General features: G+C 43.8%; 1 protein-coding gene across 5 annotated transcripts in view; it reads left to right on the top strand.

The window, feature by feature from the left end:
* Nucleotides 1-20,391, top strand: part of TMEM45A (transmembrane protein 45A) — an 80,978-nt gene extending 60,587 nt beyond the window's left edge. For all 5 annotated transcript variants that reach the window (XM_033941829.1, XM_033941825.1, XM_033941828.1 and 2 more), the window contains exons 3-6: nucleotides 7,841-8,053; nucleotides 10,745-10,929; nucleotides 14,005-14,150; nucleotides 18,075-20,391. In XM_033941829.1, the coding sequence (XP_033797720.1) occupies nucleotides 7,841-8,053; nucleotides 10,745-10,929; nucleotides 14,005-14,150; nucleotides 18,075-18,168 (638 nt within the window). In that variant the 3' untranslated portion in view covers nucleotides 18,169-20,391. The remainder of the gene's footprint in view (nucleotides 1-7,840; nucleotides 8,054-10,744; nucleotides 10,930-14,004; nucleotides 14,151-18,074) is intronic.
* Nucleotides 20,392-20,864: the final 473 nt, after the last annotated feature.

The following is a 20,864-nucleotide window of genomic DNA, read 5'->3' as shown; positions in this document are numbered from 1 at the left end:
AAGTACTGGTGATTTATTTTTCTGTATTATTACTGGATATATACAGTGCTCTGTAGAGTTCACAATTAAGCTATCTGCTTCATTGATCAGAGATTCTGTTGTTCAGAGACTTCATTCATCAGACACTCTATTGTTCAGAATAGGTTGCTGCAGTCCACTTTGCTTCCTCACAGCCTGCATGAATTAGTAGCCCTACTTATTTAGGGAAATCGAAAAAATAGCAGAAATTCAAGTCCCTTTCTTCAGTGTATTAAAATCAGTACTGTCTCTGCCTGTTCTGAAAAAATGGAGCCCTTTGACAGCCTCACATTTGTCACTATGACTCATCTGTAAATTTTCTATCTGGTTTCATTAGTAGAAAAATGAAAGAATTTTGATAGGGCTAAAATATAAATATATTTTAAGAGAAAGTGTGTACATTAGACAAAGGAACCTTGAACAGGAGTACCCTCTAGTGGTTTTGAAGCTACAGTATCTCCCACTGTTTTTATTTATCTATGTGACAAGCCGAGTAATCTGACATAATCAAACTGAGTAACCCAGTCATAGAAACATAGAAGATGACGGCAGATAAGGGCCATAGCCCATCAGGTCTGCCCATTCTACTGACCCACCCCCAAGTCTACTATCCGAGGAATCCCACTCCTGGTGACAGGTTCCCTTGGCTTAACCCTCTAAAGGATCCCACATGGACATCCCATTTGCTCTTAAATTCTTGCACGCTGTTTACCTCGATCACCAAGGATCAACCACTCTCTCGGTGAAGAAATATTTCCTGGTGTCGCCATGAAATTTCCCGCCCCTGAGTTTGAGCGGATGCCCTCTTGTGGCTGAGGGTCCTTTGAGAAAGAGAATCTCTTCTTCCATCTCGATACGGCCGGTAATATACTTAAACGTCTCGATCATGTCTCCTCTCTCCCTACGTTCCTTGAGTGAGTACAGCCACAAATTTTTCAGCCTTTCCTCATACGATAGATCCTTGAGGCCCGAGACCATCCTGGTGGCCATCCGTTGCACCGACTCTACTCTCAGCACATCTTTTCGGTAGAGTGGCCTCCAGAATTGCACACAGTATTCCAAATGAGGCCTCACCATGGATCTGTATAATGGCATTATGACTTCAGGCTTCCGGCTGATGAAACTCCTGTGGATGCAACCTAACAATTGTCTTGTCTGCATCACCACAAAAATTCTCATAAGAATTAGGATCAAATTTAGATAGAGCAGCCAATGAGCTTTTCTAGCTTTTCTAGCATGTTGCCATGCCCCACTTGGTGAAATGTTAGGTGTAAGTTCGAGTTCAATTTATTTAATATAGCGCAAATATAAAATCAAAGTCCTTTTGGCTGAAAGAAGGATTTGATTTCGGGGGGAAGCAGAGAGAGTGGTGTGGCATCCCAAGCCATTGCCAGGCTTCCTGAAACAGGAAAAATGTTCCTTATTAAAAGGAATATGAAGTCAGGAGAAAAAAATACCAAAAACTTCTTGAGAGTGATGACACTTATTGTTTTGAGTAAAATCCTCTAAGCTGAGCAGGTGTCCTCCAGCTGCATTGCTACCACTAGGGGGTGGAATATTTTCAGTCGCTAAGGACAGGTATGTTCCCTGGAGTCCTGCAGAACTTGCCTGTCCCTCACAATTGAAAAATGTGACAGTAAAACAGCACCCTCTATTGGTGAGACTGTGGGTGGAGGACTCCTGCTCAGCTTAGAGGGAACACTTCACCCCCACTCCTTTTTATTAGGCTGGTAGTAATTCTAGGAGTAATACTAGATTCTAAGATTCTAGGAGTAATACTAGACCAAGAACTAACCATGAAAGACCATATAGACTCCCTAATCAAAAGAGGGTTTTTCACTCTCTGGAAACTTAGGTCCATTAAGGCGTACTTCCACACTTCAGCCTTCAGAATCCTAGTACAATCCCTAATACTAAGCCACCTAGATTATTGCAACATCACCCATCTGACAATCCCCCAGAAGCAAATGCAAAGACTACAACTGATACAAAACGCAGCAGTCAGGATGATTCTCGGGTTGAAGAAGTCCGACCATATAACCCCTTCCTACAGACTCCTACACTGGCTGCCGATGAAGGCACGCACGAAGTTCAAGCTAGGATGTCTCTGCTTCAAGGTATTAAATGGTCTAGCCCCTAAATGTATTACAGACCTCTTCTCATTCCCAACCAACAGACATAAAAGAAAAACACACCTGAAATTTGTCTCCCCTCCGGCTAGAGGGTGTAAATATAAGAGATACCATCAACAACTGCTATCGTACCAGGCAGCCACATGGGGTAAAGACTTAGAAGAACTAATTGCACACACAAACAACTATGGCGAATTCAGGAAACACCTAAAAACCTACCTGTTCTTGAAATACCTAGGTAGCGAACCAGAACATCAGCCCCCCTCATAATACCACCACATACCCGACCCTGTAAATTGTAAATCCCAACCCTAATCACTAACCATGAACACACCATTCAATTCATGGAATATTTCTAAATTTTGTGTTAGCAGCATGGCACTTCCTGGTCTTGCAGCACACAAACTGTTGTTAATATTATTAATGTTGGAATTACCAGATGTACAATGCTATACCCGTTAATTCGCTGTATGTACAGTTTCTCTTTATTGTATTTACAGTTTCTCTTTATTGTAAACCACTACTCTTTATTGTAAACCGCCTAGAAGTCGCAAGATTGTTGGCGGTATATAAGAATAAAGTTATTATTATTATTATTATTATTATTAATAACAGTCCTGCCATTGTGTATTATTCTTGGTGTAGTAGTTAAAGCTATAGCCTCGGCACCCTGAGGTTGTGGGTTCAAACCCATGCTGCTCCTTGTGATCTTGGGCAAGTCACATAGGGCTTGATTCACTAAGCCCACCGATCATGTTTACGTTCGTGTACCGACCCAATTTTCCTCTGACCCAATTCAGTAACCTCGTGGTCGATCATCCTCTAAGCCGATCTGATCTGCGCATGCAAATGTAGGAAGGCAGTGATTCACTACCCAAAATCAGAAACACCAACTAGGCTGGCCAATCAACAAAGAAGCAACTGCTGGGGACCAGTCACTCAAGTCCTTTCCAACTGCCCTACTCTCTGCTATGACTGCATCTACTATAATAAAATGCTAAGTGCGCATGCGCACTTCTATCTGCGTGATCCGTAGGTCTGTGGCCGGTAGGAGTGCGCTTGCGCGCTTAGCTGTGCCAGTGGCCGACAGAGAAATTGAAAAGCGCTGGCCTCCCTGCTCTCCACCTCCTCAAGCCATCGAAGCAGCAGTCCTCCATCCAGGAAATACAGCCCTTTCACCCGAAGTTTATTTTTAAGTTAAAAGCCGCAGCGGCGGCTCCTCTCACTGCGTTGGAGAAGGCATCTGATGCAGGCAGGGATCATGAGAGGAGCCGCTGCGGCACCTTTAAACTTAAAAATAAACTCCGGCAAGTGACCAAGGGAGTCGGCCAGACTGCGGAAATGGAAGGGGGGGGCGGCAAGGGACTAAGGGAGCAGGCCAGACCGCAGGAAGAGAAGGGGGTAGGGGGAAATGCTGCTACTGCACAGGGACATGGAGGGGAGGGAAATACTGCTGCTGCCAGAGAAATGGAGGGGGAGGAAAATACTGCTGCTGCTGCTGCCAGAGAAATGGAGGGAGAGGGAAATACTACTGCTGCTGCTGCTGCATAGGGAAATGGAGAGGGAGGGAAATGCTGCTGCTGCACAGAGAAGTGGAGGGGGAGGGAAATGCTGCTGCTGCACAGGGAAGTTGGGGGAGGGAAATGTTGTTGCTGCTGTACAGGGAAGTGAGGTGGGGGAGGGAAATGCTGCTGCACAGGGAAATGGAGGGGGAGGGAATGCTGCTGTGGCTGCTGCACAGGGAAGTGGGGGGGGGGGAGAAATGCTGCTGCTGCATAGGGGGCAGGGAGAGAGACAGATAGAAAGAAAGAAAGACAGACAGACAGCGGGAGGGAGGAAGAAAGAAAGAAAGATAGACAGCGGAAGGGAGACAGAAAGAAAGGAAGAAAGACACAGGGGCAGGGAGAGAGACAGAAAGACAGACAGACAAAGGGGGCCAGGGAGAGAGACAGACAGAAAAAAAGACAGCAGGAGGGAGAGAGACAGAAAGACATATATTCTAGCACCTGTTAATGTAACGGGCTTAAACACTAGTTTTTTCATAAAGGTGGATCTTGAGAAAAAAAGTTTTAGCTTGCAGAAAAAGTGTCCTATAGCCCCCCGCTCACCCCCCCAGGAGAAGGGATGTGGATATGCTGGCCGCACTGCTCTCTAGCCCGACTCTCCTGCTTACCACCCCGCTCTCTGCCCTGACTCTTGGCTGCACTGCTCTCTGACCCGATTCTCCTGCCTGCTGCCCCACTCTCTGCCCTAACTCTACTGCTTGCCACCCTTCACTGCAATGCGAGCCCATGGTTTTAACCTGCTTTAAACCTGTGGATTAAAACCATGGGCTCGCGACTAAAAAAGTCAAAAAATTAACAAAGAAGATGGTCTGCACATGCGTCAGGATTGCTCTGCAGCGATCTGTGTCGTCAGTGGGGGGCGTTCCTACGATTGCCCCCAATTGAATAAGGACCCGTTGTGGATCAGTTAGCCTGCCATGGATCGGACACAATCGGGCAGGTTAGTGAATTTAGCCCTTAATCCCCCCATTGCCCCAGGCACATTATATAGATTGTGAGCCCGCCAGGATAGACAGGGAAAAATGTTTGACTACCTGAATAAATTAATGTAAACCATTCTGAGCTCTGGGAGAACTGTATAGAAAACTGGAAAAAAAATATACTCACTCTGGCTATCTCACAGATATCCCTCAGTGTGCTGCTGTGAATTCCCTTGAACCCTTTGCTGCAGCATAGGGTAGAGGTTTAAACATTCTTCCACATTAGATAACAGATAATTGTGTTAGGTCTTAATAGCATACATTTTCAGAGCTGCCAAGTTATCCAAATTTAAAAGGGAGACTATTCGTCTAGTCCTGCTTTTGAACTTACACCTCCAGTATAGTGTGATATTTGTAGCCACTAGATGTACTGTTCAAAATCAGTGCGACATGTCCCAAAATACATCAGGATGGGGCCATCAGAAATCTAGGACTGACCTAAAATCTCCCGCTTATCACTGGGCAACTTGGTAGCTCTTCAGTTTTGGAGACCGTATCTGGTGAAGGACGTAAGAAGACTTGAGGCGGTCCAGAGGAGGGCGACGAAAATGATAGGAGGATTGCGCCAGAAGACGTATGAGGAGAGACTGGAAGCCCTGAATATGTATACCCTAGAGGAAAGGAGAGACAGGGGAGATATGATTCAGACATTCAAATACTTGAAGGGTATTAACGTAGAACAAAATCTTTTCCAGAGAAAGGAAAATGGTAAAACCAAAAGGCATAATTTGAGGTTGAGGGGTGGTAGATTCAGGGGCAATGTTAGGAAATTCTACTTTACGGAGAGGGTAGTGGATGCCTGGAATGCGCTCCCGAGAGAGGTGGTGGAGAGTAAAACTGTGACTGAGTTCAAAGAAGTGTGGGATGAACACTGAGGGATCTAGAATCAGAAAATAATATTAAATATTGAGCTAAGGCCAGTACTTGCACGGTCTGTGTCTGTATATGGCCATTTCATGGAAGATGGGCTGGGGAGGGCTTTAATGGCTGGGAAGGTGTAGATGGGCAGGAGTTAGTCTTAACAGAGATTTCAGCAGTTGGAACCCAAGCACAGTACTGGGTAAAGCTTTGGACTCTTGCCCAGAAATAGCTAAGAAGAAAAAATGTAAAAATTTAAATTGAATCAGGTTGGGCAGACTGGATGGACTATTCGGGTCTTTATCTGCTGTCATCTACTATGTTACTATGTTTATTTTAGATACATGAATTGAGCTCCGGAGCTTAGCAAAAAAAAAAAAAAAAATTATATATATACTGTATATATAAAATACAGGGATACTGAGAAAATAATGATGTGAGAGATTCCAGAATTTTACTTTATTTTTGAAAATTCCCTTCATAAGTATACACTAGAATACACAGGAGTCTTTCAATATTATGAGCATCTTTGTGTGTAAGGATATAACCATGCAGACAAGCATCATTCTTTGATGTGATTGGTCCTTGAAAACTAACAGAAAGTAATTTTATTTTTTATGCAGTAGTAGTTATCCTAACTTAAGCAACCAAGGCTTTATCGTTTGGATCTTCTTATATTTGCAAAATTGGATTTTCAGCTCTGACAGAAAAAGAGAATGACTGCATATAGTGGATGATGAAATGCATGTTTGTTGACTATCAAGCCACGTTTTGAGTTAATTTGCACTCAAAAACAAGCACATCCATCACATTGATTAGCAATTTTATTCTATCTACCACTGTTATAGTTACACATACTTAGGGCTCCTTTTACTAAGCTGCGTTAGCAGTTTTAGCGCATGCAGCATTTTAGCACGTGCTAAACCCGCGCTTCGCGGCTAGAACTAGCGCCAGCTCAATGCTGGTGTTAAGGTCGAGCGTGGGCGGCAATTTAGAGCGCGCTATTCTGCCCGTTGCGACTTAGTAAAAGGCTTCTGCCCTAATGCGACTTAGTAAAAGGAGTCCTTAGTTTAAAGAACTTTAAATCTTTTCAAATTATACTATTACCTCATCTTTTAAATTTATATCAATCACAACTGACTAAGGGTTGTATATCAGGTACTATGGCAGAATTGTTAACTATTGTTTTGCCGAAGCTAAATAGAGATCCCATGTTGGTTTCGAATTACAAGCCTATTTCTTTAATTAATGTAGATGGAAAACTCCTGGCTAAGTTATTGGCTCTAAGACTAGCCAAGGCTCTCCCTTATATGATCGATATGCACCAAATGGGTTTTGTTGCTCAAATACATTCTTCAAATAATACCAGATTGGCATTGCATATGTTAAATGTAGCAAAAACAAGGGATGATCTGGCCTTCTCTGTTTCTTTGGATGCAGGGAAGGTCTTTGATTGTGTAGAATGGACTTTCATGTATCAAGCAATGGAATGGTTTGGTAGAGGATCCGGATTTATTCAAATGATTCAAACCTTGTATAGTTCCCCTTCTGCCAGATTATATATTAATAATACTTTTTCAGTGTGTTTTTGTCTGAAGAGGGGAGTTAGACAAGGATGTCCCTTATCTCCTGTGCTTTTTTGATATTGTTTTGGAATCCTTGTTGGCCATTCAGCAGGCAAAGGAGATACAGGGAATTCCATATGCAGGTTGGGGATATAAGGTCTCTGCTTATGCAGATGATATCTTGCTTCATTTGAAGAATCCTGAATCTATAATCCCGCAGGGAGGAGGGTGGGAATTGGGAGGGGTGGGGTGGGATTAAGTGATTTTCTAATACATTTATGTAAAAACATAAGTGCTGTGTTTTTATAATATTATATGTATGTATACTTGTTGGCACTTTTTTTCAGTTTTAAAAATGAATAAAGAATTTTTTAAAAAAAGAACTTTAAATAAATAACTCTCAAATTTAATTTTTTTTTTTTTTAGAATTTCAATTATAACATGCCGCAAAAAACATTTGTTCCATTTGCTAAAAAAGTTTGAGAGATACCGGTCTTGGTAATTGAAAAAGCGAACTTTATGTGAAAATGGCTCTCCATATTATTTACTGGTGATTTTTTTTTTTTTTTGAGTGGTATAATTTTGCTGTGGGAAAGATTGTCTAAGAGAATGCTTGGAAATTTATTTATCTAATAAATAAAGCATATTGGCCTAACCATGAATGTACCTGATTTCAGGTGTTTCTAGGCAAAGCTATCACCTTGTCTGTCCTTGTTCTGCAGGTATGTTAGCAGAGCAGTTTGTCCCTGATGGACCCCACCTGAAGTTGTATAATTACAAAGCACAGGAGTGGGATCACCTGATGAACTGGCAACATTCCACCATGTACCTGTTCTATGGTATCTCAGGGGTGGTTGATATCCTGACCCATGCCACAAATGTTGTTCCTGTGGCCTTCGATAGGCTGATGTTATCCATAGCTGTCTTTGTGGAAGGTGCGCCATGTGTTTTAATACCTGTTTGCTTCCCCACCCCCTCATGTTTCTTCATAGCCTGAGAGATGGAAAAATTGTCTATTTAACATCAAAGAATGTCTTAAGAATAGCTAAGTGATCAGGGTTCAGACAAGTGGTAGGGTAGCCTGTGTATAACAGAACGGTGATCACACATTCAGTGAATTTGCTGGGCTTCTGCTCTGACGATATATACTTCCTCCCCCATTTTCTCCATAAATTAGGAGGAGATGCAGTGGAGTCACAGAATGTGTCTGCGTCTCAAATCACATGAATGGAAACTCTTATGCATAGTCAGTATGTGTAACCAAGAAACCAGAGCTAAGCTGAGCAGCATTGGTATAATTGCTTGTATAATGCGGTGGGTCTGTGGTGTGACACAAGATATCGAGGATAGTGAGCCGACTATGGGTGAAGGCCATGGAGGCATCTATGTGCCTTTATGAAACACTAAGGGGCGTAGTTTGATGGATACTGCTCAAGAGTAGATGTAAATGTATGCCCATATTTTATGTATGTGAATTGTGATGCTGCCTATGCTGTGTCCAGACTCCAACTCTGAACATACCTATGTCGGTCACATAAAAGTATGTGCTTTCTTGTTATCATGCATACTGTTAACCCAGGGGCTTCATGCATAAGTTCTATATAAGCCTTTTTACATGTCCTTGTATAAAATTACCCCTTCATCCTCCATATTTTATATGGATTGTCAAAATTTGGATGTGGATCCCAGTTCTTCATGCAAGCTAATGAGTTAATGAATCATTAGCAATCAATAATTGGATCTGTTGGGATACATTTGGCTTTATGGGTGAATTTGTCCTGCACCCTTTTCTATACAATATATTTCTCAAAGCAATATACAGCCAAGGGAATCAGAATGCTGTGGCTGATAAGCTCAGCAGATTTCTTCGGCCACACGAGTAGGCTTTCAAAGCGTGGAATAAACACAGAGGATCTCTAATTAGAAAACAAATGGCATAAATTAAAGAACTAAGGTAGACTTGTACGGTTTGTGTCTCATATATGGTGATTTGGTGTATGATGGGCTGGGGAGGGCATCAACGGGAGCTCTACTAACTTGGAACATGAGGACGTTACTGGCCAGGCTTTACAGTAAATAGGCTGGAGTGAGCTTAGATGGTAACTTCAGCAGTTGGAATCTAGGATAATACCAGGTGGACTTTAGTCTAAGGCCCAGAAATATCAAAGAATATCATGTATTTTTAATGAGAATAACTAATGGGCAGACTGGATGGACCGTTCAGGTCTTTATCTGCCATCATTTACTATAAATTTTATAGTGCACAACTCAAAAGAGGTTGTGACCATGGGAGGGGCATGGATGAGTCAGGGATGTTAGAGAATAGGGTCACTTACCCACACCCATCTGCCATTAATTGTGCACCAGCATTTGCAACTAGGTTTCAGCAGGCATAAGTACAGTGTCCAGCGTTAGGTGCGAGATCCACACTAATCTAGTGTTCTAATGTATGAGAGGTGCTCTGTCAGAAAAATGACATGGTGGCAGAATTCATCATAACTGCGGGAAACGGTGGCTTAGTAAGGGTGAGGGCGGTCCGCCCCGGGTGCCATGTTGGTGGGGGTGCTAGCACCCCTCCTCTCTGCCCCCCCCACATCTTCTCATGCTTCCCTCACCATGTGCATGCCCCCTTCAATGCAACGAGCAACAACTTCAATGTGCTCCTTGTGACCGCATCATTTCTCCTGCTGACGTCATTTTCTGGCGCCGCACATAGGAAGTGACGTCAGAGGAGAGCCGATGGGGGTTGCGAGGAGCACGTTGTAGTTCTTCTTGCTCATGGAGGTGAACAACTAGAGGTACATGGAAGGGAAGGAGGACCCGCGTGCGGTGGGGTGGGGGCAGAGATGAGGGCGGGAGAAGGGAGCCACCGCCCCAGCACCTCTCACTTTTGCTATGCCACTGACAGGAAACCATCCCATGTCATTAATTTTAGTGTTTATCTCAACCTCAGTCCTTCTACACCAGCATTCTTTAATGCAAGGCTTTGAGGGTCAGTGGCTGTGCCCATTCATATTCTGGTTCTTATGTGAGCCAAGAATAGGATAATGAACCCATTGTGACATCATTGATGAGGTTGGCTCTTAGGCATTGGTGGAATGAGGCATTATGACATCCAGTATCTGCTCTGGATACCAGAGACTGTTATTCTTTAGTGTCTATCTCAACCTCAGTCCTTCTAACCTAGCATTCTTCAATGCAAGGCTTGAGGGTCAGTGGCTGTGCCCATTCATACTCTGATTTATCACTCTCTCCTTAATGAATGACATGGAGATGGTTTCCCATGGTTATTTGCAGGGACAGGAACAGTGATGAATTTATCACCATGTCATTCTTTATTCTGTGCAGAAGCGCCCTTTGCAGAATATCAGTGTTGGTCAGATATTTTGGGTGCCTATCTCCGGGTGCCATTTATAGAATTTCCTTCATGTATGCAGAGCTATGTTTGGGAATTTTTAACATTCACTAACATCAATTGTTTGAAAAAAAAGTCTTGAGTTTGATTTCATATGAAAAGAGATGTATTTGAGTTGGATCTTGACCTTCGATTGTCTCTGTGTTCACTTGTTGGATTCTGCCTGCCTTTGTGTGGTCGCACAACTTGACATCTGCCTGCCTTGTCCTAGGTTTCCTGTTTTATTTCCACGTTCATGGGAGAGCCATGCTGGATATCCATGTTCACATTTTACTGCTGACATCTATCTTTGGTGGGGCACTGTGCCTTTTCCTAGAGGTCTTTTACCGTGGTAACATCATCTTGGAGCTGCTGAGGACAAGCCTTTGCATCCTACAGGGCAGCTGGTTCTGGCAGGTGAGAGGAGGTGCTGCCTGCTGGTATGATTCACTGCTCAGGATCTGCAGAATTGGGTGACGGGACAATTGCGCGCCAACAATCGAGCGCTGACAATTCGGCGCAAGACACAAGTGCGCCAAGGGAAAACATAGTTTTAAAGAGCTCCGAAGTAGGGTATGAGTGGGGAACCCCCCCACTTTACTGCATACTGTTCGCGCGCCCCAACATTATAGAGAAATGGAACTTTTCCCAAAAAAGTTCCGTTTTCTCTATAATGGAGGGTTCCAATCCACCAAACCCCCCTCCAACAGCAGCGCAAACACTATGCAGTAAAGTGTGTGTGTGTGTGTGGGGGGGGGGTTCCCCACTCACACCCCGCTTTGGAGCTCTTTAAAATTAAGTTTTCCCGTGGCGCACGCTGGTGTCTTGCACTGAATTGTCTGTGCTCCATTGTCGGCGCGCTAGTGTCTCTCGCGCAACTGACTATGAACCGCAGAATTGGCACTTGGCAACTTCTGATTATTTCCTGCTAATTCAGCTAACAAGCAGAAGATGTAGTTAGGAAATCCTGCATAGAATGAGACAAGCAAAAGGATTCTATACTGTAGACTAATTCTGTAACAGAAATTAAAGTTAGTTTTATTTTCTAGTCCCATTTCTATGTGGAGGTGAGGGTGGGTGTGGGGAGAGGCAGGGCCTAGGCAAACATACATTTATGGACTACTGAGTCATGTTTACTCTTTCCTTACTGCTTCCCCTCCTCCCATGAGATCTTGGTCCATTGGCTCCCCTAACACTTCACTTCTCTAGAAGTAGCATGAGTAAAACAGCAAGGCCTAGTTCTGGGTGTGGCAGCAGCAGGAGGTTGTAAGTAAGCTTGGGGTCAGTGTAAGCATATGGTTTAGCTGGATTGGCCTAGTGAAAATGGGGCAAGTAATTTTTCACTTTCCATTGTCTGTGGTACAAAACAGAGAAAGCAAGGGTGGGCTATCTCAAAGAATGAGATTAAGTAGGGTTACCAGATTTTCCATCTGGTAAAAGAGGATGTGTTGCCCTGCCTTGGGCCTGCACCATTATGGCCCCGGGTCTGCTCCACTCCGCCCCAGCCCCAGCCCCACACAAATTTTATCTCTTCGGGCCAGGGCACTCCAGTCCCGGCCCTAATCTCACCAGCTTTTCAAAACCCGGACAAAGTGCTGGGTTTTGGAAAAGCCGTCTAGACACCCTCTAAAAGAGGACATGTCAGGGGAAATCTGGACATCTGGTAATCCTAAAATTAAGAGATGAGATTTACAAGTGATGTATCCAAGATATAAATCTTGAAACAGCTTAAAAAATTGAAAGAGCAAAAATAATTATATTTCACTTTCTTTGGTGCCACTGAAAGGATATAGACAAAGCAGAGGCAGTAGTAGGACAGTTTTCAAATTAATTTGCCTAGGATAGTATAGTTACTTGATGAAAATTCTTCTGGCTGAATAATTCCTTATATTTGTTCACTATTTAAATGACACAGTCTTCACCAGAGAAGGATCAGAAACATGCACAAACGTCTGATATTGTGCTGCTGTGTAACTTCTCATATGCTAATTAAAAGGAGAAGTCATCAAAGTGGGCCAGGGGCATAGCCACAGGCAGACCTGGCCACTCAGTAGCTACAGGCTGCCAGCAGCGTGTACAAACCACTGCCGGTGGCCTGAAGCTACTGGGTGGCCAACCCTGAAACCAATTCACTGCCGGTGACCTGAATAAATGGTACACAGACTGGGGATGAGAAGGGAGGGAGAGAATCTGCTGCGTGGGCTGTGGGATGGGAAAGGAGGGAGAGGGAGTCTGTTGCACAGGCTGGGAGGGATAGAGAATCTGCTGCACGGGCTGGGGGTGGGAAGGGAGGGGCGAGAGAGAGAATCTGCTGCATGGGCTGGGGAGGGGGGTAGGAAGGGAGGGAGAGAGAATTTGCTGCACGGGCTGAGGAGTAGATAAGGGAGGGAGAGAGAAATGTCTGCCCACTTTGGGCTCAGGCTTGCCCAAAATTGACTGTCTAACTATGCTGCTACTGTTAAGATGTATTAGTTTACTGCTAACCTCAGTTATTAGTAATTAGGTTTCATTGCATAAAATGGGATCTGTAGTAAACTAACCAATGTTAATAGCTGACCATATTGCAAACTATGTCCCTTAGTGCATTCCCCATCCAACTCTACCCATCATGTAAAGCTCTTGCTACTGCTACCCAGTGTCTCTTAGCCTGCAGCAGCTTGCCACCCCCTAATACTCCTACAGAACATTCCCTGGCTCCACTGTCTCTGTCCATATTCCACCCAATGCTCCCCAATCTCTTCACCGCATGCAAAAACCTCATTTGCATAGCACAGGTGCTCTTCCCTGGGTTACCTTCCCTCCCTTCTGTAACTAGAACTGCCTCCAGTATTCGAGCCCTCCTCCCCAAGTATCTTCCCATTGACTGGATCTTGTCCAGTCTGTCTTCACTGCATGGGATTGGTCAGTGGAATTCCGAAGCATTATCAGGAAGCTCATTGGCTTGCTGATGCTGCTAGTGACCCTAGAAGCAAATAGCAGACTCACTTGCATGAGGGAGGATCTGAGAATTGCAAACATGTATAAATTAGATTGGTTCTTTTAGACATTTTATCCATTCTTCTGGCTTCTGGATATTAATTCAAAAATTGTTATAGTTCTGAAAAAAACAGACAGGATAATATAAGCCTCTTCAGCATATCACCCTCATCCTGTGCCTTAATCCATGACTGGGGAAAGAAGGACCAGAATCATTTGGCCTATATAATGGAAATAATGCTACCCTCTACTGGACAGTGGAGACAGAAGCAATATCTTGTGAAATGACTTTCATCACAAATTGTGCAGTCTACCTTAATCCTGGGATGTGAATCGGTGTCCTCTGTATGTGACTGGCCCATTTATCTTGAAGGCCAACTTCTGACTAAAAGGTTCAAAGTAGCTCAAAGATGCTACTGAGTGACCTTCTCAAGCAGGGAAATTAATAATCAGGTGGCATGGAAGACTATTTTCTTGTCTTTTCAGATAATCATTGCATTGTTTCTTATTAAACAGATTGGTTTTGTTCTCTATCCCCCCGGCGGTGATCCCGAGTGGGACCAAAAGGATCACAATAACATGATGTTTATCACCATGTGTTACTGCTGGCATTACGCCTTTGCATGGCTCCTCCTGGCAGTGAATTACACTGTTGTCGTTTGGTAAGTATGAGATATCCTGGTGATAGAAGCCATAGCTAGTTGGGCACTGGCAACCTTCCTGCACTTTACTAAAAATAAATGCAATGCAAAATGCTTGTGTGGTCCGCCCTGCCAGACCCTTTCCTCTGCCACATCACTTCTGACGCATCAGAGGAAAGGCCATGGCAGGGCAGGCCACAAGCAGCCTGTTTACGGCATTTTCTCTGCTGGCTGGCTACTGCTGCTTTGTGAGGACCTACAGGTAAGAAATACTGGCTCCATATGGGGAAGGGGGTTGATTGGAGGCCAGACCCGCACGAGGGAGGGAGGGTGTTGTCGAGTCAGGAGCAGAACAGCAGGGAAATGCCAAAGAGGGGCAGCAGTTGGAGAGTGAGAGAAGGTAGACCCGCAGAAGGAGGAGGGGAGGGGAAGGAGACAGATAGTGAATTGTAATGGGGGGGAAGGAGGGGATGGTGGACCCACAAGGTGAAGGGTTGGGGAGGGGAAGAAGATGGATGCTGGACCCATAAGTGGGGGAAGAAAGAAAGTGACCCAGACCAGAAAGGAGGGTGGGAAGGGAGGAAGAAATGCAATCTAAAACCAACTTTGTGAAATGACTTAGCAGTTTAGTGTAATTGCTTAGTTTTGGTGTTGTAAGTGAAACACTGGATATAAGTCTGCTTACTTAGCGTATACCCATGTATTCAAGCTCGAGTCCAATCCCAGTGTATTTCTCTTTGTCTAAGATCATTTCTAACCCCCTAGCTCTGATCCTGGCTACACCCTTGCTCCTGTATATTCATTGTGGTAATCCTAAAGACAAGGCAGGCTAAATGTGTCTCCAGGAAAGGGTTGGGAAATATTATTGAGTTAAACATAATAGAATAGAAAGTGCTTGTATTTTTCTCCCTTCACATCAGATACCGCTGTTGTTGTTTTGTTTTTTTTTCCATAAATTTTTTATTTTTCAAAATAAATATAAAAATAATTATTATAAATATGCAAATATACATATATGCAAATATACAAAAGATAACTTAAACATGAAACAGACTAGTTGTACATATCACAGTTAATAAGTGGGAAGATACTATTAATTAATTATAAGTCAATACAACCAGTGTCTCATGTCAACCAAATCCAGCAGGGCCAGTACATATAATTTCAGCTGAGAGTATACGTGTAAAGCATAGAAGAGAGTTCCCAGTGAGTATCATACTGAGCATCCCATGCGACTCAATTATCTGATAAGAAGTGACTCTATATATTTTATAAATATTACATTGATATTACATTGAGATCATTTATGTCAATGGTCCAAGTCACAATAAAGTTGAACAGGTCTCCATACTTTGAGAAAAGAACTAATAGAATGATGTTTTTCAGCTATTACACTTTCAATTTTGTTGGTTATGCATACAGTGTTCCACCATACAATGTATTCTACCTTAGATAAGTCCTTCCAACAGTGCAAGATGTTTTTAATAGCCAAGAATAATAAGATGTTAAGTAAACGAGCATTGGGTTCGGACATAGAATAAGTGAGACCATGTTGTAAAAGAATAATAATTTTAAGATATAAGGATTCATTAATATTTAGAATGGTGGATATGGTGCTCCAGACTTTATCCCAATACAATTTAATATGTGAGCATTGGTATAACATGTGTGGCAGTGTACCTTCGAATTTTCCACAGGACCAGCATAGATTGGAGCCTTCTTTGGAAAATTTAGCGAGTTTATGCGGCGTCCAGTGGGATCGATGTAGTAGAAAGTATATTGATTGAAGGACTGGAGCCGAGCTAATAGATTTGAATACTCTGGTCCACACTTTCTGCCAAAGCTCATAATCAGCGGAAATGTCTAAATCCGGATGCCATGCACTCATCATTAGTGATATAGGAAACTGTGGAACCACGGGGTGGAAGGGGACGTACACAGACATTTATTTAAGTAAACTTTTTTTAAAACTTTTTTTATCCACCGTGCTCTTTTTAAAAGTTTCCTTGGGATTATTCTATTTAAAAGTGTTCAAATAAGTTATATACTTAGCTTATCATGCTACTGGGTTACATGATCCGACATGTTTTGCAACAATTTGCTTTATCAAGGATCCCCCAGAGCCATTGTGAACACCATCTTACTCAAGATTTCTTGCAAAAAACCATGAGTAAGATGGTGGACACAATGGCTCTGGGGGATTCCTGATAAAGCAAATTGTTGCGAAACATGTCAGATCATGTAACCCAGTAGCATGATAAGCTAAGTATATAACTTATTTGAACACTTTGAGAATAATCTCAAGGAAACTTCTAAAAAGAGCACGGTGGATAAAAAAAGTTAAAAAGTTTAAAAAAAAAGTTTACTTAAATAAATGCAAAAAAAGAATGTGAACTAATGAGGAATGAAAACACCGGTATTCCCACCGATATTGAATACTACCAAGGGTGGAGGAGGTGTACCTGAGGCCACATTTTGTTACATTTGAAAAATATGAGAGTATGTTTAACAATTTGTAATTCTATGGAGGGGAATGCTGGATATTTAGGCCCGGATTCTGTATAGGACGGCCCAGGAGAGGCGTCCTATACAGAATCGGGCCTACACTAATCCCCGATTCTGTAACCGGTGTCCATGTTACAGACGCCAGTTACAGAATCGGGTTAGAGTAGAAGCAGCCGCTATACTTATCGCAGCAAGGGATCTCTCTGCCGCTATAAGTATAGTGGCCGCGGCCGCATGTCCAATCACCAGCAGGAGGGTGCCCAATGCCTCCTGCCGGAAGACGCTCCCCTCCGCACCCCCCCCGCGTTAACAGCCCCCAAACCTCCCCCCCACCAAACTAACCTTTAATTGTTGGTCAGACGGGTCTTGCCCGTCCAGCCGGCAGGCCCGCCTCGTCGAAATGAGGCGGGCCCACCCCTTCCCGGCCCATCCCACGAAGCCTAAGGCCTGATTGGCCCAGGCTCTAGAAGCCTGGACCAATCAGGCCTTAGGCATAGCGGGTCCGCCCATTCTAGAAGCCTGGGCCAATCAGGCCTTAGGCTTAGTGGGGATGGGCGGACCCGCTATGCTCCTAGAGCCTGGGCCAATCAGGCCTTGGGCTTCGTGGGATGGGCCGGGATGGGATGGGCCCGCCTGGCCAACAATTAAAGGTTAGTTTGGTGGGGGGGAGGTTTGGGGGCTGTTAGCGTGGGGGGGGGTGCGGAGGGGGGCGTCTTCCGGCAGGAGGGATTGAGCACCCTCCTGCCAGTGATCAGTAGTGTGGGGAGGGATCATCTTCCGGCAGGAGGGATTAGGCACCCTCATGCCGGTGATCGGTAGTGTCGGGGAGGCATCTTCCGGCAGGAGGGTTTGGGCATCCTCCTGCCGGCGATCGGTAGTGTCGGGGGGAGTGGGGCATCTTCCAGCAGGAGGGATTGGGTACCCTCCTGCCGGCAATCGGACAGGCGGCCAAAGCCTCTATACTTATAGTGGCAGAGAGATCCCTTGCCGCAATAAGTATAGCGGCCACGTCTACTTACAATGTAGACCAGCATTTTGCTGGCCTACATTGTAAGCGTCTCTTCCTCTACTAGGGAGACGCATAGGGCCGCCTAGGTTCGCCTAAGGCCCTTAGGCAAGCTTAGGCGTCTTGCGGGCCTCCCTAGGCTCCTGGAGGCGCCTTCAATATAGGCGGCCTGCCTGGGGAGCATTTTTTTAAAAAACGTGCATCCTGATTGGCTGATTAGACAGCTGTAGGACGCCTACAGCTGCCTAAAATCGGGACGCACTTTGTAGAATCAGGGCCTTAGAGTCTGACATTAGAGCTATGGGTCCATAACCAGGGACACTCCAGGAAAGTCATTTTATTTAAATTAGAAAGTCTTTAATAATTGTAGGCCTTTATGTTTCAATGGGAGGAGTAGCTAAGATTTCATACGTGTGCATGTACATGTTTTTCAGGTTGGTGCGGATCAAGATGAAAGAGGCCAAGCCTGCTGAAATGGGATTGTTAAAAACATCAGAATGGGAGCAGGAATCCGAAGATGAGATCTAGAGAGAGAGAGAGAGAGAGAGAGAGAGAGAGAGAGAGAGTGTGTGTTTTAAACAGTCTTGTTATATACATGCTAGTATGGTGCCTTTTTATACAGTTAGCCTGATCTTTTTCCTTCTACTTGTGTCTTAGCCATATCAGTGTCATGCTTCAACATTTGTGTTTGTGCATACATATATGTTGATATGTATGAGAGCTTCATGTCTTCTAGAAGGCAGGACATATCCAGCATAATGTGATGTGTCCCCAGTCCTACCTCATAAACAAACATCCATTGATATTTTTGTGTCCCCAGTCTCCTGCCTGACACTATTACCTCTCTTCCCTCCATTTGGGTTCATAGCCTCCAAGAATGCACCTCACTAGTAGTCCATATTTCAGAATATATATGTACGACTGTTTCATGCCAGGGCTTGCTTTGTATATTTTGGATATTATACATCTGGTTTTTGCAGGGTGACCTGAGTATGGCACTGTATCTTACTGATGAGCATCTGCTTCATCAGTACTATAGGCATACACCAGAAATAAGGCACTGAAACCTCAGGCAGAAACAGGGTTCTTGTAACAAATCATTTCCAGCAACAGGAACAAACTTTTTACTGTTCTGACAAAGAGAGCTTGGTCCCACTATAGAAGGTTAGAAAGTGCAGATGTTCAATACCTTGGACAGTTTCTCAGTCTACCGGTGTATCTTAACCTCTGTTTCGGGTCTCACTTCTCAGTTTGATTGGCGGGGGGAGTGGGCATCCCTTCTGCTGTCCGATTCAGTGGACTTAAAAAAAATAAATAAATAAATTTGGGGCGGGGGTGGGGGTGGGGTGGGGTGAGTGTCTGTGCTTTCAAGCCTTACTTTCCTGTCATTAACTGAGCCAATCAGCACGCAGGCACTGACTAGAAAGTAAGGCTACAAAAAGCTCAGACCCTGCTGGAAAATTTTATCTGCAAACGTGGCACAACAAGATTAAGGAATCACCCAGTGAGAATCATCTGGAATGCTCCTTTAAATATTAATGAGCCCAAATTACAACCATTTTAATATTAATGACCTCGTCAAACTATATTTGCATGGCAGAATCCAAGACTGCTAGGAAGTTCAGAAAAGACCACAGTGAGCCAATCTGATATTCGGTCAGTAAAATACTTGCACACCAAACCAGTTGGAACTGGTTTAGCTACCATTGTTAAGGGCACGGTAAGATTTGAGAATCCGTCCCCCAAGTTTGTAACATGACCAGAGGTTATGGAGTAGCTCTATAGTAAGCTACAACCCCCATTCTCAGCTACACGGCTAGGGAAAAAGCAAGAATACTTGATGATTGTGAAATCTTTATCTGATGAAGGAAGCCTTACAAGCAGATTCATAATTACAATGTAGTTTCCATATTTTCCTACTTAACAATTCACAAATATATGAAGAATTTAATCTGGGATGAATATATGTACTGTATTTTAGGTCTAAATGTCATTACTGGATCTTTGCTCTGTGTCTACCTCTTGCTTTGTCTAACTGGAGATGCACAGAAGCATAGCTAGGTGGAGTGTAAGGGAAGCGGCCACGCCCCCAAACAGATTTAGAATAAAATGGCACCTATGTGGATCAGCCCTTCAGTGTCACACTGATGCATATCCCCTGGTTACACTTCTGTGCACAGCCATGTCCCTGGAAGGTTTTCATTTCTTCTCCCTGTGATTGTGCAATTCTGTTCCTGGGTGAACAGAATTGTCTAGTCATTACTGTGCCAGCAGATGCCTTACTACTACTGCTGCTACTACGTACCAAGGCCTTAAATTCTGTTTGTTGTGCCTGACTCCAAATAAGAGCTATTTGTATTATGTAAGCTGCTGTCATGTCCTCTTTATGTTCTTATCAGTTAGGATTGTGTTTTCCCTTTCTTTGACGCTGTTTGAAGGAGAAAAAAACCACACTGCCTGCAGATGAAATCTGAACTATCCAAGATTATGAATCAGTGGCTAGCTGGACAAGCCTCTGTTTTCTAGAAATGTAGGGGAGTTAGCTGGTTCTTTTGGGTCCCTGGACTACCTCACTCAGATATTTTAATTATTATAAGGCTCAGAATGAAATGGAATACTTTAAATATGAAGATTAAGGGGACCACCATTTTCAGACTCTGAGGGCAGGCACAAAGCATGCAGGTCTGGGGGACTTTGCAAAAAACCTTTCCTTTTGAAAATTGCTCTGGAAAAAGGTGTCTTTATGGATTTGCACATAATTTCTTATAGAAAATCGATCCATAGGAAAATGGATCATGCAGGTTGGAGAAAATCGATCCATAGGAAAAAGACATGCAGGTTGGAGAAATCAAAGCTATGCATTATTCCTAACCTGAGCATACCTGACTTTTTTCAGGGGTAAAAATCAGTATGTTGCTGATCCACACATACATTTTTTACACAGAGAAAGGGGGGCGGGGGATTTTCAGATTGCCATTTTACTCAGATAAATGGCTTTCCTTCTAAAGGTTACATTAAAGTGAGGACTGTACATCAGTGACTTGACTTGGTTCTTCCATGGCTTTAGTGAGTGATAAGTTAAGCAAGTCACTGCACAAACACTTGTGAGCCTGGGCAGGCCAAGGTCCACCCAACTTTGACCTTAGTCCCACCCAGTAGCTGGTGGGGATCCCCAAACCTCACCAGCTAAAAAGTTCTGAAGCCTCTCCCTCCCACCACCTTAA

This window comes from Geotrypetes seraphini, chromosome 4 (genome assembly GCF_902459505.1).
Source record: "Geotrypetes seraphini chromosome 4, aGeoSer1.1, whole genome shotgun sequence".
Lineage (NCBI taxonomy): Eukaryota > Metazoa > Chordata > Amphibia > Gymnophiona > Dermophiidae > Geotrypetes > Geotrypetes seraphini.
Note: the sequence above shows the minus strand (reverse complement) of the source record. Positions and strands in the feature narration are given on the sequence as shown.